Genomic DNA, 19,265 nt, shown 5'->3' with positions numbered 1-19,265 from the left:
AATTTCTTAAAGTCACTGTAGATAAGGGAACAGACACATAAAACTCCACACACACCCACAACACACAACAAACACGACCCAAGGCAAGCAAGCTCTGGGCATGCCAGAGATCATCACTTGCATCATGTGCTCTGCTGTGCTCTGAAAAGCAGTTCGGTGGTCACCACCAAACAAGTAAATAAAACATCTGCAATGACTAGAAAGGGAATGGCTTGCTCTTTTTCACTCACAGGATGGTCCTGTGTCATTCAATTCCCCATGTTATTGTAAACTGAAAGTTTCATGTAATCCCATCCAAACTAGAATCTAGCAGATTTTACAACACAAGAGTGCAGGACAGGCTACTTAGAGATACTGACCCAGAATCTTCATGGAGAGAATTTAATCAGGACAGACTTGAGCTTAGAAAAGACATAGCAAGAATAATTATTATATAATAGATAATAACACACTATTTTGAATCCACAAAATTGAGAGGGCCAGTTATTTCTCAGAATTATAACAAAGCCAGTTACAGTTGTGTGAAATAGCACCATTTTCTTAAAAGCAGGTAGGAAACATTCCTAGTAGATAACAGGAAGGCAAAAGTTCAAAAATACAGCGTTAAAAAAAAAAAACAACCCTGTTCTGTCATGAATTTGCTAATTAACTTCAACACAAATAATTCAGACATCCCTAACCTTCTATTAAAAAACTGTATCGATTGTGAAAGGGAAATAACATTTTAAAAGTTACATTTTATTTCTCCTGCTTCTTAGAACTCTTAGTTATTATTATCAGAACTATTCCTCAGCTACCTCCCCAAACAGAAAGCTAGGTCCAGTAGACTTTGTCCCCACTCAGTACAGCTGTCCTCATGTTCCTAGATACAGCAGAGCTGCCCACCCAGACAATACCCGTCTCACGATGCCAAGGAGGAAGATGGAGGAAATCAATCTGTAACACAGAGTACATTAAGCTGGCTTTACAGAGGTTACTACAAAATGCATGTTAGCAAGTCAAGAAGAACAGAAAATAGTGGGGTTTTTTATTTAAAAGTAGAGGATACCATCAACATTACAGGTAAGGCATTTTCAGAAAGAGGTATAAGGTCACGACGTCTCTAAGCAACATTGTGATAGTCAAGAGCAACAGATGTTGTTTTCAGGACTAAACTGGTTTGGAAAAACAGTACTGGAAGATTGCATGCACAGAACAGATATTCATAGGATGGCAATCCCAAATGAAGGAGCTACAAAAACAACAGAGGTCTAATTCTGAAGGCAAGAACAAGCATTGAATGATGAAGGAAAGAAACAAATGCAATATATAAAAACCTTTAAACTGTGTGGTACCAATCAGCCTGTGATATTTTTGGCAAAATTGTATGTGAAGCACTAAGAGTATTTTGAGTGTACCTACAACCCAAAGTCAAATGGAAGCTTTTGAAAAATGCAATGAATTGATACAAATCTGTATTGCTATTTATTATATTTATTTAAAATAAAAAGGAAATATTACTGACTGGAAAGCACTCTGGTTTGGACTGAACAGTAGATAAATCACCATTTTGTCAGCACATACTGACAGAGGCTACCAGTGCCACCACAAACAGACTCTACCAGAGCCAACAGTTACTATTTAGGAAACAGAAGAATTTCAGCTGAGAGTTTTAAAGCTTCAAGAGGAAATTGCAACCCCAATCCCTAAATAAAGCTGACAAATAGTCGGTTTTTGGAGAATCTCAGAATACTAAGGCCAAGTTGTGGCAAAACAAATTTACATGAACTTGTGACTACATAAAAACAATTCACAAGTTTTCTCCTTACTTGCAGTGAATCCATAAATGTACACCTACATAAAATGAACAGAAATTTTCCCAGGCAATGTATCTTCAACAGAAATTATTGGTCTCCTAACTTTTCCAGAAGTACTCTAACTACTTTTTCCCTCTGTGAGCCACCAAAGTTCTTCTAGACCTAAGAATACTGGTTGTCTCTAAACATACGAAATTTTAAATGTGGAACAAATTAGAAGCTGCTCTCTGAGAATACACAGAGATGTTTCTGCAACAATCACTATACAGAGATTGCCACAAATCAGGAAAAAATATGTCTAGCCTTTAATGGAAATCTTTGATTGGCAAACCAAGATGTTTTCCTCATCAGTGGGGTGGCCAATACATCATTACTGCTCATGACCTGCATGTTAAGAGTTTATCACATTTGCAAATGTATGAGCCACATTTATTTCCCGCAGATCTTTCCCTCTGAAACTACCAAGCAACCAGAAACCATACCCTGATACAAATCCCAGGCTCAGGGAGTCACAAGCTGGCTCCAGCCAGGTTACAACAGAGCAGCCGAGCATCAGCGTGACACAGCCTCCCATAGGAAGTTCTCCTTGTGAGAATTACGAGCACAAAACTGATACAGCCACAGAGATAACCACAAATTGCTGCTATTGTCATCTTGTATAATTACCTCCAGTGCTGCTGCACACCCTCAGGTCTCCACCCAAAGCAACCCCAAGCAAGAGGAGTATTTTAGAAAGAATAGTCATTGAGGCTTATTATACCCTTAGCACCAAAGAACTTTTAAGCGTTTTCCTATCTAGTGCACATCACAGAATCATAGAACAGTTTGAGTTGGAAGGGCTAGTTCCACACACACCCCGCCACGGGGTCAGACACCTTCCACTAGGACAGGTTGCTCAATCTTTTGTTTTCATTAAAAACAGGTTATGTATGATTCAGAGACATTTACACACCATCAGACACACTGCATCAAATTATGAGAATGAATTAAAAACACAGTAACAAGAAAAGTAGGGAATCCAAATTAAAAAGTAAATGCAATTTTGGTTTCAACCCTACAGATTTTATGGAGTTTTATGTTTTTTACTGCTAAAGTGATCCTTATGAAGAGAATGGATAGTTTTAAGAATTTTTCTACACCACAGAGAAGCCCAGACAAAGAAAGCTTTACCTCCAAAAACGACTATTACACTCAGCATAAGACTAAGAACCACTGAGAACAGCAGGAAATAAAACAGCATTCAAAACCACTGAAATATGACATTAACTATAATCATTTAATTATAACTTGCATCTAAGTAATTTTAGTAATTTTTTCCAGAGCTACTGAAGGTACAGCTAACACCTTTTAAAAAAGAAAATAGGGATAAAACATAAAGAATGACTGAAGAAATTCCAACACTATCCAACACTATTTGACTATAATGTCAAAAGTCATCTGGAGTTTAACTGATAAATGAAAATATTGTACTATTTCAGAGTAGGACCTGATCTCATATCTTATATAAACAATCTTATGATCATGAAAAACAGGGATTCAAAGCTGTGTTTAACTATCAACAAAGCCACATATTTTCATTTGAGTATCCTGCAAACACAATGCAATACAAAACAAACCCGATTTTTTTCCTGTACTTAACCTGAATGGTTAAGTCAGTCAAAACTTTCATTGTTCAGATGCCCTGTGACTAACTGACAACTTGAGAGATTATAGATCCTATGATTTGCTAGAATTTACTCTGCCACCATAGAGCTCAAGCTTCTTGGTTTTGAATCCCAATGTAGGTTTCTGTTTCTTCAGAAACTTTGAATGGACAACATACTAAAAGGGTTCATCAGTTCATAATTCAGTTTTATTTCTGATCTGCTTTCTTCCCAATACTGACACTGAGCCAATACTTTCACATTGAGCCAGTATGTTTCAAAAAAAACCCACAAAAAACCAACAACAAGCCACCAAGCAAGAGTAAACAAAGTTTCAAGCCATACTGCTTGGAAGGCTAGAAGGTTAGAAAGTTAGAAAAAATAAAAGTTAGAAACTATTACTATTATTTCAAACATGGCCAAGTCTTCAAGCTTGTTAAGATTAAAACGCCATTGAATTTTGGTCTGTGTTTCAATTTCCTTAAGTAAAATACATTTTGGCAGTTTTAAAGTAACTTGGGCTGTTCTCCAGCACCATACTGGATTTTCAACATACTTTTAATGAACTGGAAGCTTGTGTCAATTGTTACCACCAGGATTAAAAAACTTGCCTATTTATGGTGACTGCAGCCTTGCCTGTAACACCCAGGACCCTGCACTATCCCTTCTTTTATTGCCACTGCATCCTCAACTTCTCATTTAAAAACTTTGGGTCTCCTCTTCCCTTGGGGGAAGTCCCCATCTCATGTGCACAACCTGCACTGCATTACTGAGGTGCAATAACTGAGGTAACAGCTTACAGGTTTAGGTTTTTTCCTATTCCTTTGAGAATGAGCTCCAGCATTCAGTAAGCAAAGGTTATGAACTTCAAGATTTAATTTTAATACATAACTTTGAAACCTTTGAAGAAACTGGCATCCACCATCAGATTTTTGGTCAGTTCAGGAAATGGATCTGTGAACATAAATCAGATAAGAACAAAATGCACTTGAACTGTCCCTTTTTTTTTTAAAGCAAAAAACCCTCAAAACCAAACCCCTGAATATACCAGAGGTCATAAGGTGTTCCTGCTTTCCTTCCAAAACTGCAAGCTTTGAGTAACACTCAGGAATGGAAAATTCCTTTTCTGACACTGTACATTAAAGCTAGCTCTGTTGTTTGAGATGCCTAACGACTACGTCATGATCCTTCTGCCTCAACTCACAGCCTAATCAGAAAAGGAAATACCTCTAAGAATATCTCAGAAAGGGGACACATTTTTCAAGTGTTTTACTAAAATTTAATCAGCACCTGGACAACTATCATCAAACACTATAAAACATCCCCTAACCTTGCTAGGTGCTCTTGGCTTCAAAACTGAAGCTGGATGAGATGTTTTAGCTGCGTGAGTCACAGAGACAGAGAAAAAAATGTGCTCTCTTGCGTACCAAAATTCACAGGATACTTTTTCAGGTCACAGTTTGTTATGTGTACTCTGGCTTCAAATTAAAAAAACACACAGATTAACTTCAAATGTAACTACAAAAACATAAAAATCACTGTTCTTCCTGCAAGCTATTAAGTTCCTGTTCATTTTTATTTAAATTTATGGTACAGAAAGTACAGACGTCTTTTTGTTGCTCTTATTTACATATTTCACCTTTCTAATAAAGCAGTATCTAAAACATGGTTTCACAAAAATTATCTTGTGTCCTCATCTTACTCCAAGATCCATTTCAGTAATTAACCACAGGTGGTATTAACCACTTCACTAATCAAAGGTGTTCAATGCTTTCATTATGAGATCATATTTTCCTTCTGTGGTTGATGAATTTGCCATACTTCAATTAATTAGGCAGAAACTCTCCATTGTATGTGTAAGGCTCACATTTTTCTCATTATTTTTCTTATATTTCAACTGAAATGGTTCCCCCATTCAGTTGGGGGAATGAAGAACAAACAAATGAAGAAATAAAATTAAGGAAAGAAATCTTTTGTTAAGAAGTAAAATTGGCAACTATATTTCAAACACCCTAGTGACCTCTGCTTCAGAAAAAGGAGTAGTCAGCGAGCATCCACAATGTCATGCCTTATGTCACTTGACCTTTAAAAGTCCCCAGCTATTGGAAGTCTCAATCAACTCCAAGTCCTGAGAGAAGATCCTTCATGCTGAGCATTTTGTATGTTTGGGGCTTTAAAGGCAAAATAAGCTTATGAACTAGGGAAAGAAATAGCATAGTGAAAGCAACTGGTAAAGAAAGAAGTTTTTGACTATTTAATTGAATCCAGAATCACTCATGTGGAGAATGATAAGGGAAAAAGACTTTTGGGTAAGAAGAGGTAACACTCAAATGGATTAAAGGAAATTCAGAAAAGTCTGGGCCCAAGCATCAGAAAGAAGAGGAAATTGCAACACACCTCCTCCAGAACCTGGAGGCCAAGTTCCTGGATCCAAACATTCCTTTGCCAAAGGAGAAACCTAAACCCAGTGCACAAGGTACCACCTTCTAACTCTGACTCCCACAGGAAAATTAGTTTGGAAAATGCAGATCAGCAGCTAAAATTACATGGATGCCACTAGGATGCCACTTTTCTTTTACCTTCTCCTAAAAAAAAAACCCAAAAAACCACAAAAAACAAGCAAAAGCAAAAACTATTACAAGAATATAAAATGTAAAGACCAAATCACTCTGTAAAATGATTTCAGACTTCTGTAATTAAGTGTTACATATACACAACCCTAGTCACATTCCTTAGAACCATACAGGAATAACATGTTAATGCTAAATTTCATCGACAAATAGAATCATAGAAAGGTCTGGTTTGGAAGAGACCTTAAAGATCATCTGGTTCCAAACCCCTGGCCATGGGCAGGGACACCTTTCACTAGATCACATTGCTCAAAGACCCACCCAACCCAGCCTTGAACACTCCCAGGGATGGGGCACCCAGAGTTAACAGATTTAAATAAATCAGAAAAACAATAATTTTAAAAAGTGCAAAGTTCAAAAACGTTTTTTAAAAGCAGTAATTACCAGCAGCATGATATTGAAAGGTATACAACCAATTTTATTTAGTATCAAAACAAGTAGCACAAAAAATCTTCATAGAAATTTCTCCAAATTAAGAAGAAACTTGGCCATAAAAACCAGCAGCCAGCATCAATCAAATGGACCAGAAAATTCCAAGGTTTTAGGCAAAGAAGTCCCTGTAAGAGATGCAGACCCAGCTATAATATGACATGATTTAATTTAGTGCTGATTTAGCAAACATGCTCTCCTAGATAATCAAATGTCAAGTATTTTCTGGTAGCCATAAATAAAAACAAGGAAAATAGGGGTTTTTTTACTCTGATATTAATATTAGTTATGTCCATTTTGTCCTCAGAACAGAGGTGAACACATTTTAGATTCAGACTGCTTGTTAATGAAAATTCAAAAGTTAGGAAACAGGAGATAAGCATTTTCAAAATGATTTTGATACCTGAATTTAAGCCTGTAAGTCACTGCAAAGCAGGTGACGGTATAGCATGATGTTGCCACTCCCTACTGCTCATCTCCACTCCCTCTAATCAGATAATTAAATTGCTCATGCAACATTTCCCCATGCAGCTTTCAGCAAAATAAACCAGGTTGCTAAAGACTTGATGTTTGCAGCACTGGATTAAAGGTGGAGCCTACACAAACCCAACACCTTTGGGCTGAAATGCAGGGTGATGGTACCAATTGACACAATACAGACAGCAGCCTCCAATTCCTGTTATAGTAATGTGCAGACAAACTAAATTTATTTTGTCTGCAGTAAGAAGAAAACATGCACATGCTCCCCTCATTACACTGTAACTTGTATGCTGTGCTATCACCTTGGACAATTGATGAAATCATCATCAATCTTCATTGACCGCACCTTTCTATTACAGAGCTATAAGTGGGTCATAACCATCAGAAACTGAAGGAAATTCAAGTGGTCAGCAAGGATGCATTTGGCTACAAAAGCGTATTTCTTTGTGAAGTTTTATCATGAGCAAATGTTTCAAATGGCTGGTGGACTTACTAGTAGTTACTTACTAGTTAACTTACTAGTACTAGTAAGTTACTACTTACTAGTAGTCCACACTGGGGGTTTTTTGCCTCACACTCAGGTGCTGAATCACCTCACTTCATTCATCTCTCTTCCTTTTCTGAAGCACCAAAAGCACCTGTGCATTTTGGGTGGGTACTGGGTTTAATTTTGTAAACAGAGATCTAACTGTACACTTCAGAACATTACAATGAACACTAGACAAAACAAGACTTGGTGCTTGTGTCTGCTGCAAAGAAAAATGTACAGAATCACATAGCTATAGCCTTTTAACACAACTCTGTGTACCCCAAGGGTTTTCAAATATCTGTGTTCTGGGTCTTGCTAGAAAGACCACAAAGTCTTTGTCACTGTAATAATTCAGTCCTTCTGCATCAGGTCTGCTTCATGAGAAACAAGACTTCTGTGAAATATTGTTAGTTCTATTCATCACCAGAGGCAAAGCAGACAATGGCAGAGGTACACAAGCAACCCGTGGCAAAAGAGGTAATTAATTTACTACATCTCCCAATTTTCAATGCACCAAATTTCCAGTTCTTTGCTTCTGATAGGGTTCTATGTTAAAGCTTTGCAAACTCAGACCCTTTACTGGCTTCAAGGGAGCAAACAACCACCAAAGAGCCACCTGGATCTTCACTTGCATGTTCTAATCACCGACATCTTTGACATAACAGGTCATGGCTACAATATTTGTTAAGATGATGATTGCCTGAATCAGACAGACGAAATTCAGTTGAGCAACACCAGACTTGTCTTACACCCCTCCCTAACAAGAGACTAGAGTAATCACAGAAACTCCTCAGGTCTCCAAGGTGTCAGAAAAGGCACAGCCCTACTCCCTGCTCGTGATAGCAATCTGTCCCAGCAGTCAGGAAAAACATCAAGCTCCCAGAAGGTTAAAAAAGTGTAGGAAAAGAACTTATTTTACTAATATATCACTGGTGTTTCCATTTTATAAGCAGGGGAGTAAATTGTTAGGTGTTACCTTTTAAAAAACAGGATAAAGGGAAAATAATAGTAAGTACAAAAATTCTTATACATACAAAGAATACATAGTTTAAAATGGGAAAAAATTAGCTCGTAACTTAAAAGTTGTGTTCAACCAATGTTTTGAAATTTAGGAGAAGCATTATGACATGAGAGTAGCATTTCAGAGAATTCAGTATTTATATCATATCTTCCAGCCTCAGAACAAGACACTTTTTTTAATTTTACAGGAGCCTTTCTATTTAGAAATAAAGACACTTGATCAAAATAGTGGTGTAAGAAAAAGATTACAAACTGTTTATAAAAGCTGTTTTTAAGGTATGCAGTGCTCTTCAGTTTTGAATTAACTGCTCAAAACATTAATTATGTTTAACAGACACATGAAGCTTCAAGTTTTCCCTGTTATCCTAAAATTCTTTCCACACAAACACCCAATAAAACACTACTTTATGTCAGTACAGTATGTTTGCATCTTTCTTTTACTTGAATGAACATCTGTGAAATGGATGGTTTACTGTTCTATTCTTTTAAAAAAGGGGACAACTAAAAATGTGTCTGCTGAAAATCTAATGTTCTCCTTTCTTCTGAGTCAGCAAAATATGTATTTGTAGAGAAAAGAAAAAAATTTGCAATACTGTAATTATTGCATTATCCAGAAGCCAAATAGTCACCAGGAGTTGTATAATTAACTACATTTGATATCAGCCAGCTAAACACCCACAAACATATTTTTGCATGTAATTTGTTTAAGAAAATTAACACACTGATGACTAACTGACACTGTGTAGGAAGCATTTCACTTCCTTTGTCATTAAATCATGTTTCTGTGATATTATCCTAAAATATTAGAGTATTTTACTGAAAAATACACACTACACAGCTTCCAAATAAAGTATTGCTATCCCCAAACAGTATTCACTGAACCAAATCAGAAGCTTATTTCCTAAAGAATGCTGAGTAGTTTGTACATATTTGGGAAACTGGGAGACACTGCTTTATTTTATAATTTATGTTGGAAACTTCCAAAGCGACTGTGTAGCAAAGTATGTTTTATCTCAAGAGAGAAAAAAAGCCAAAATTATCTGTTTGTATAGATTTGTGAAGGTTTTCTGAGAACAAGCACATATTTTACTGAAGAGAAGTACTGAAACTACAATTTTGAGTACAGCAGTAGGTACCTGTGCATCACCTATAAACAAATTTACTGTACTTTCATGCTCCCTATTGACAGATCCCCCCTCCTTCAGCTATCCAGACTTGAGAGAATATACTAGAAGGACTGAGGATAAAGAACTTGTTACTTTAAAATTAAAAAGTTTGGCCATTTTAAAAGGCTTTGGGTATTTTTTCAAGTTTCCCTAATGGATCTTTTTCAATTAAAAAACAAATACAAAACAAAACAAAACAAAACAATCAAAGCACAACTGAGAATGAAGTTCATGCTTGTCCATTATTAAAAAAAAGCTTAATTTCAATAGGTTATGCTACAGCTTCCACACAACCAAATTGAATTCACACATCAGTGAAAGCATACTTAGACTCTCTGCCAAACTGCTCAGAGGTGTCTCTCTGCTATTACCAGAAGAGGAACATCCTGTTGTCATAGATGACACAAACACACAGCAAAAGTCTAGAGTATTTTCTGTACTGTGAGTACAGAAATGATCTCAAACTCAGAAACATGATGGACAGAACAGCAAAGAGCCTGGAGCAAAGAAAAGATCCAGTAAAGCCACCTACAACCACAATAACAAGAACACCCTCGATCATGATCCATTTTCCTTGTGAAAGGTTACTCAGCTAGTGAAAGGACTGCAGGAATGGATGAACCTGCAGTGTTACTATCTATCCAAAGGGCTACAGCTTCTCAAGCACTGAAATAGATTTCCCTACTATGTTACCCATTTCTAGCTTTCAGACACTGAGATTTGTCCCACACTTATTTGTACCACCTCGAAAAACAGGCCACTCTACATCTTAAAAAAATTTTCTCATTACTAAGTACAGTTTTTCAGAAAATCTGTATTTACGAAATGTGACAACGTATTTCAGTACTTATACGAGTATTTCAGCTCAGATATCAGTTAATAGACGATTTTAAGTAAGAAAGAGGAATTTAAACATTTCAAAGAACCCAACAATTTAGAAATGGACAGATTTAAATGGGGAGAAAGCAGGGCTGGTGGCAGAGGGAAAGTCTTCCTTTCTATACGGAGTGAGGCAGGAGAAGTACAGGGACAGGATGTGAGGCATTCCCCTCAGTGCCAGTGCTGCTGAGCTTTTGACTAAACAGCTCAAAGCCTTCAGTAGATTTTGGCATTTCATCAGGGTTTGGAGGAACTTTGAAATAACCACCTCTTTCCTATCATCAAACACTCGATTCCATCTGTTTCTACTCTATGAGTCAACCCAAGAATTGTGTACCTGACAAAAGCTATTTGGTTACTCAAAGCTGCAATTTGCTGCGTTTCCAGCATTTACCAGCAAGTTGGCTCTTTCTGCCTGGGGGAGGCCAGCACACCACAATGACCTTCAGATACCCACAAAGGCCACTAAAAAAAACCCCAAAAATTGTTATGTGGCAGATGCCACTCTTATGAGCAATAAGAAATCTGTGCTTACCAAAAATGCCCTGAATTAATCACAGACTGAACACTAATACTGTATTAACTTATGGAGAGGGGAAGGAAGTTCTCTCCTAAGTTCATAAATGTTGTCGTCCTTGGTTGGTAACAACCTTCCCCTAACCAGCTTGATAAATCAAACAGAAATGCTATGCTCAGAAACAATCAAAGAAATAAAATTTTAAACAATATTTTAGGTATAGGTGCACACACACACTACAAATACAATCTTGCTCAGTAATATTTCACTTTACTACAGCTACCCACAGAATATCTAGGTATGTGTTGAGGAACCAGGCCTTTCCTCAGTTTCTCACACAGCTGACAGCAAGTGGCAGGCATCTCCAGAAAGCAATTCAGAGCACTTAAGTCCTGTCTAATTTAAATACTACAAAACACTTTTCAAAACTATCTCCTTCTATTAAACATTAATCTTAAACCCAGATAAACACCAGCAGAAGTTTGCTGCTTGGCAAAACATATACGGAGGGCACAAACACATTCAGAAGTCCAGTAAGTTGATTTTTGAAAACTGATTCTAGTTACAAACTTCGAAGACTACTCCTCTATCTCTGAATGAATGCATTTAAACACAAAACATTCAGTTGTCCATTCCATAAACCTTACTTCTTCCTGGCTTGTATATGACCATATGTGAAGTTAGAAGTAGTACAAAAATTACAACTTCCAACAATTCCCTCCAGAGTAGCAATAATATTCCTGGGGAGGGTATGGGGGGACAAGGAAAGCACAGCACACCTCTTGCATAACCTTTAAGAAACTGAAAATATGTGGAATTAGAAAGCTTCCAAGATTGCTTCTTATCTTAAAGATAAGCAAACACACACCCCCCAAATAAAAAACAAGCCCAAACGTCTCAAATTATGTTAAGTTTCATAGAGGCATCAATACCAAATAGGTTCAAAATAGACAGCTGAAAACAAGTCCTCATAGATTAAATGAAGTCTCTGTATAACTGCATTAATTTTTACTTTACCTGTGAAAATCTTTATGCACTGTATCTCTTAAATGCACAGCAAGTAAAAAATCTCCTTAATACCTAGGACCTGTCTCAAATTTCTATCACAAACTGACCCACAGAACTAGATCCATATACATATTAGGTATTCTATGTACAGATTACAAATACATAGGAAGACTAAATAGAAATAGCTTTTCTTAAGAAGAAAGAAGCTCACATGTAATAAAACACTGGCTTTGTTATTACCAAACAGTTGTTTCCTCTAATCTATTCACAGCCACGTTTCAATTCCCATTTACCTTATTCTTTCCACATTCCCATACTTTAAATACTCATTAAGAAGGAGAACATACAATGAACTGAGGTCTGCAGATAAAAATAAGTACAATCTATTGAGTAACTGAGTAAAGCATATGTAGTGTATGCATAAACACCACACATACCCACACTGGTTTTCATCTTAAAAAAGAAACAAAAAAACCATAAACATGATGGATATCTAGATAATAAATTGAATTACTGGCGAACCTCTGACAACAGCAAGCAGTAACTAGAGGTGTCTTGCAGATCTCTTATTTCCACGTAATGTCTATGACAGCATCCAAAATTCATACTGAAAAGTATGAATTAACATATGTATGAACTAACAGAGAAGTTTAAATTGTCCTTTAAACAGACCAAACATTCAAACTGTCTCATTCCTATTGCAGTAACTATTCCCACAAAACACACCAATTCCTCTGGCATGCTCCACAGACATGAATGATTTTGTGTTTTCTTTCAAACTAAAAAATCACAATAAATTTGACAGTTTTTACCCAAGTAGCAGAAAGAGGGAAATGCAGAGAAGATAAAAAACAACAATTTGGAAACAATCAGTATATCCAAAAGCTAGAGGTTTGCTTGTTGAAAGGAAGCTTCTTAGCTCTGATTTTAAATAGAGCACTCCAAGCCCTCTGGAAGATTCTCCTCCTGAGACATAGTGTGAAGTGCACAAAGGAAGACTGCAATTTCAGTACTGCAAACACACAACATTAAACCCCACTCTCACATTGCTGACTGCTAAGCAGCTAACTCAACTGCTTTGAGACTTCTGAAGGCACAAGCCTTTAAACACCCTTTCATTTCTTACAGTTTTTAGATCTCATGTGGCAATATCCAAGATAACTTTTAAATACAACTTCCAAAACTGGTGCCATTTCAACTGTTAAAGCCCTTGGAAAAACAAACAAACAAACAAAAACCCCAAACCAAAAAACAAACAGACAAAACACCAAAACAAGGAAAAAAACACACAAAAAACCCACCCCAAACAAACAACACACCTGCAAACCCAACCTCCCAAGCCTCAGACTTCCACAGCCAGATCATTTACACCACATATGAGGGTTGTGGGCTCCATTCTGTCAGTAAATTAACAGTCATAATAAAGAGGTCATTCACCAGCCATTAAAGCACTAAGACTGAGAGCATTCCCTTCATCAATTAGCTTACCAAATTAAAAGCAGTAAGATCTTCCTGCATCAAAACAAGTCAACTCCTCTCTTCCAATAACAGAAACCTGGGATCTAATAACCAGACACCAAGGCAAACACCAATCAGAAGAGTTTCTATAGCATTGAAAAAAGCCCAATTTTTAACATATTTGGCAGGGGAGAAAAATATAAATAGCTACATGATACTATTTCAAGCCTAAAACATTCACTGTAATGTATACACGTTTCCTAATATTTCTCAGCTATCAAACTGAACAACACAAAAAGGTCCAACACAGACCATAAGCCCCTCTTGCAAGATAAGAAGTTGAATAAAGGTTTCAAAAGAAATACAGTATGTGATATGATACATTCTTTCAAAATTGTTCACTAATACACTTGTTAAAATTCTGACCCATACAGGTCAGTAGTTCTACTTGCGTTTGATGACCAAGAGAAAATGAATAGAAAACAAAACAGAAGGAATAATCCTCCATGTATTACCTTTCTAGAACTGAAGGAAGTGAATTTAATTTGTTGGAATATGGAGACCTAGATCAGAATTCTTTCTTGGCCACAGTACACTGCCTCCTAAGAACTTATAAATCAACCATTTACACGAACAGCTGCATTTCAGTTGAAGCAGTCAGGAATTTCACAGGATTACTTCTAAATGCTGGTTTTCTGGATATCGAACTTCACAGCCAAGTTTAAGAATTGGCAATGTCTACAAAGAATGCAGCTCACCTCAAACACCTAACATGAGGGAACAAAGTGGTATTTGTATTTGATTATGTCTTTTTTTATTATTATTCATTTGCATACAGCATTAAAAAAGCTTTTTTTCCACCCTAAATATTGTTGCAGTATGGCAATGAAGTAATTGCTTTTAGTTACACGTTTAAGGCCAAAGAATAAAGAATTACCTAAATAAAACAGTAACCACTTACTGCTGAAACAACAAATTAATACAAGTCATATGGAGAAGTCTTGCAGCCAATTAATAGAGAAGCATTTCTTTATAAAACTTAAATGACTGTTAGGTTAAACAAGTTACAATTCACACCTAACCACAGATAGGAACACATCAGGAAAGTGCTCCTATCAGGAAAATGAAATAAAAGTTCTGAGTAAGTCTGATAAAAGGAGGAGTCCTTTTTAAAAGAAAGCACCTCCAGCTGGGGCATGGATTCAGCACTGATTCAGGAGATGAGAACGCTATCTACTAAATCAACAACAAAACTCCTTGCAACAGTCCAGGTTTCACTTGGAAATCTTGCTGAAATACCAGCCAAGCCCAGCCTTGATTAGACTGCAATGAGATCATAGCTTGAGGAGGTATAGCTGTAGGCTCTTGTAAAGCTGATACTAAAGAAAAAATTATTTAAATGATACATCAATCTTTCGTGAAATGCATGAACTAGAATGTTCTCTTATTTATTAATGTAATATGGATAAAGTTGACTGCAGAACAACTACAGAGTTCCTAAGGATATTGTTAGCACAGGAAGTGAAATTACTTTCTATCCACCACCCACAATCAATACTATGACACTGCAAGTTGGGCATCTCAGATAAGAGCACTTTTAAAGTAAAAGTAATCAAGATAATGCAGCTATGGGAGATTTTCACAAGATTCACACCTGAGCACTCTGACTTTTCATTTTCATTATTTCCAATAAGATCTCCCTCTTCAGATGTTGCTTCTTTAAAAAAGAGGAAAATACAAACTGAGGCTCGTGAGACTTCTAATTATTATCCTCAAAGTTCTCATTTCCTCTTTTATTGAAATACGCATGTTGCTATAAAAAGCAAGTCCTTTCTTTCAAGATGTCAAATTAAGCAAGAACAAGCTGCCTTTGGGCAATTTTTTTGGAATGTTATCACACACACATGCAGAGATCAGAAAAAATGTAAAGCATTTTTTTAAAGGGACTTTAAAAAATAATGCTATGCAACACAGTGACAATGCTAAAAGCCTTTTTCTTAAATACTACCAACACCATTTGCACTTGGGTGGGGCAAGTTTTCGACGACCAGCTATGTTTAAAGATTGAACAAGCTGTATCATGCACCATTTTTCTCTGTACCTATTGAAGCAATAACAAAAAGGGCAAGGGGAAAAAAATTAAAAAAGGCTTGCGCCTGGCAGGTGAACTTGATACTCTGCCTACCTGGTTCTATTTCTGGACTATTTCTCCCAGTCTTGTTTCGAGTACAGAAAGAAATGCTACTGTGAAATGGGGAAACCTGCCCACCCCGAAAGTGCTGGGCACCAACAGTGTGACTGTGCACTGACCTCTCCCGGGGCAAAGCACTTTCCCCACAGCATCAATCATGGAATGGTTTGGGCTGGGAGAGACCTTTAAAGGTCATCCAGTGCAACCCTGCTGCAATGAGCAGGGACAGAACTCCAGCAGCTGAGCACACACTTACACCCTTGGTAAGGCTGGACACATTTTCTCCTCTTTAGCATGCTTTCCCTTCTCTGATTATTGACAATTTAGTGGATCAAAAGACACTCTTGTTTTAATTGACTTAATTTCCAGCTAAAAAAATCCCAGATAGTATTCGCAGCCAGTATTTGTCCTAGACTCTCCCTATGACACCTGTAATAAAAAATTTCCCTTCCTATCAGCACGTGAAATAGCCACACCACCAGAGAAACGGAGAAGTGTATATTACACAGAAAGTGCTGAAAGTGATCATATACTTGCTCATGAATTTTTCAATTGCAGTATTTTTTGGTGCTATTTCTCTGGCAGTTGTGCCATATATGCTAAAGAAAGTAAGAAATATTTACAAACACAGATTTCCCAGCATTTACATAAAGGTGCAACTTTCTTCAAAGGCTGATCTTGCTTTTGAGACTGTAAAAGTGGAGACAGGCAGAATTTTAGAAATCCCCCTTAAGCAGCTGCTATCTGAGACTCCATTCACACCTTGTCACATTCCTCTCAGAGCTGGCAGTTGTCATCATCCACCCTCACTTCCCCAGAGATGCTCTGAACTAGAGTGAGACAGAGCTTCATAGCCAGCTAATGCTTAAGCACAGTTTGAATCCACAAACCCAGGAGTTTTTCCACAGGTGTCCTGAAGGATACAGTCCACTGGGTTTTCTTGGTCTCCCACTGACCAGCCATCAGTCTACCTGAGAAGGAAGGACACATGCCACAGAGAGAAGCACTGGTGAAATGGCATCTTCTCATCCATGGCAGCCCAATGATCGCCACTCAGGAACAGGGTAACTGAAGTTCAGAGCTCATTTCAGCTGAGGGGAGACAAACCCTACATCTCCTGCAAGGAGGGATTGTTCTAACCACTCTGTATTAAATTATTCTTCCCACCCCTAGAAGCAGTACAGTAAAAAACCAAAACACCACGATGGGTGGGCCAAATCAAGATGGAACACTTTGCAGCTAAAGAATTGTAGTCCTGGGCACACAAGTTTCAGTCCCTGGTTTCAAAACTAATTCTATACCACCGTATCCAACAACGGCAAATATAAATACACCCTAAAATTTAAACCCAAGGATCCAGGTTCTCTGTCATTCCTAGGTCTGTACGGATGGACCCAGATTGCCCTTGCACACAGCAGCACAACAGGCCCAGTTTAAAAGGTTCCCAGGCACAGACACTTCTCTCCACATACCACAGCCACATCCTCATGCCACAAATACTTATGCCTGTTACTTAATACCTAAGTAACATTATGGATAAGTATCACTGATCAGTCTTTAGATGTAGCACTTATTAGCCATTACCAGAAAGGTGGAATTATTTGAATTGGCACTCAATAGCTAGTAAAATAGCTCTTTTCTCCTTTCCTCAAATGCTCCCAGGTTTGCTGTTCTCTAATTCAGGACACTGGTAAGCAGCCAACAGTCTTGCAGTCATTTTTCAGCCTATACATCTGACACTGACTGTTGTTCCTTGAAAAACAGCACTAGGAAAGTGATCTAGAAACAGATGGTTTGAAAAGTCCTCACTTGGAAAGTTCATAACGCAGTTGTTTCAAGGGTGGGAGAAGGGAACCAACTAGAAAACTCACAACAAAACCAGATGAAAAATAAGATTAGTATAATTTCTGCTGTGGATAAAACAGGACTTGTTGACCTCTGGCACTTTCAAAATGGGAACAAGGTATAGTCCTGAGGACTTGTAGACAAAAGCATATATATATAACTTTCTGACAGATCTTGAGCAAAATGTGCTTTGCTAATGTGATTTCTTTTTCACTACAACATATGGCTTTATTTTAATGTGCTTTCACTGTGCAACATGAAAGCTGTCTTAACTGCAAAGACCAACAATTACTGAGAATGGGGGCTCTTAAGTCAAAATACATCCAGATGAAAAAAAAAAAAATTCTACAAAACGTGAAGCCTTTCTTTAACTCGTGTCCAGTACACTGAGATTAAATCTGTGAGTATACAAGGCCAACCCCCCCCCCGCAAAAAAACCCCACAAAAACAAACAAAACAAGCAAAAAGAAAAAAAAAAAAGAGAGAGAGAAAAAAAGAAGGCGAGCAGAAAGTGCATATATACCCAAGCACGTCCCCCTCCCTCGTCTTCGGTGCATGGATTTGGTCAGTATCCACAAGCCCTTTTTGAAAGAAAAGGGACAAACAAAAGGCTATCCTAATTATTTAGAATTTGCAAGTGCAACGGCAGCGGAGAAAACTCAGCCTCGGAGCCGCGAGTTTCAGTCCCCAATACTCTCCCGCGCCAGGAGCCCAGAGGGGAAAGAGGGAGGGCACAGCCCAGCAGAGGGTTTCGGGTCCCCCAGCCATTTACCAGCGCTCACAACGACGGCACCGGCTTTTTACTGTGGCGTACGAGCGGCCAGGAGCGGCAGCTCGGGGCCGCCGGCTGCCTGCACCCAGCAACCTGTTGCCCCCAGAGCTGCTGGGATGAGCCCCGCGCCCTCGGGCACCGCTCCCCGGGCTCCGGCGGGGCCGTGGGGCCCTGGAGCAGCCCCGGCCCTGCCGCACCTGCGCCGGGCGCGCTGCCCCGCGGTACCCGCGCCCCGGGCTGCGGGCAGGCGGCGCGGCCGGGCTGTCACCGCCGCGGGCACGGCAAAATGGAGCCGGCCGGACCCACCTCCCCCCGCCCCGGCGCCGCTCACCTTGGTGATGATGAGGGGCTCCCCGTGCTCCCGTCCGCCCTTCAGGGTGAAGCCCCAGGGAGCCCCGCCGGTCAGCTGTACCTCCACCAGCTTGTAGCCCTCAGCTGCCCGCTGCTCCACCATCACCATCACGGGCCCCGGTTCCACCAGCCCGACGCCGAGCCGAGGGTCGCCGACGGCCAGCCGCTCCCGCCCGCCCCGCAGCCCCACGTCCTCCATGGAGCGCCGGTCGCCGCCGGGGCTGGCTCGCCTCTGCCGGCCGCTCCCCGGTGCGCACCAGCCGGCGGCCGCCCGCGGAGCCACCTACCCGCCCCGCAGCGCCGGCCGGCCCGGCCCCATCGGCGGCGAGCGAGGGCTGCTCCGCCCGCCCCCTCCTCTTCCTCCTCCCCCACAGCCCGCGGTATTGTCTCACGCCGAGGCCGGAGCCCGGCGGCGGGGGGGCGGCACCAACTTGTGGCAACTTGGCGGCGGGGCAAATGCCGCCGAGCACCGCGGGGTGCTGGGAGGAGCGCAGAGGGGAGAGGCGACCCCGCCTCCCCTTCGCCTGGGAAGGAGGGCGAAACCCGCGTTC

General features: G+C 39.4%; 1 protein-coding gene across 1 annotated transcript in view; it reads right to left on the bottom strand.

Moving 5' to 3' along the window:
- The window catches only part of SHROOM2 (shroom family member 2), a 118,863-nt gene extending 99,806 nt beyond the window's left edge, over positions 1 to 19,057 (bottom strand). Inside the window, exon 1 of the mRNA XM_063392816.1 lies at positions 18,695 to 19,057. Within this exon, the coding sequence (XP_063248886.1) occupies positions 18,695 to 18,913 (219 nt within the window). The 5' untranslated portion in view covers positions 18,914 to 19,057. The remainder of the gene's footprint in view (positions 1 to 18,694) is intronic.
- Positions 19,058 to 19,265: the final 208 nt, after the last annotated feature.

The sequence above is a fragment of the Prinia subflava genome, chromosome 3 (genome assembly GCF_021018805.1).
Source record: "Prinia subflava isolate CZ2003 ecotype Zambia chromosome 3, Cam_Psub_1.2, whole genome shotgun sequence".
NCBI lineage: Eukaryota > Metazoa > Chordata > Aves > Passeriformes > Cisticolidae > Prinia > Prinia subflava.
The sequence above is the reverse complement of the archived record's forward strand: the minus strand, read 5'-3'. Positions and strand labels throughout refer to the sequence as shown.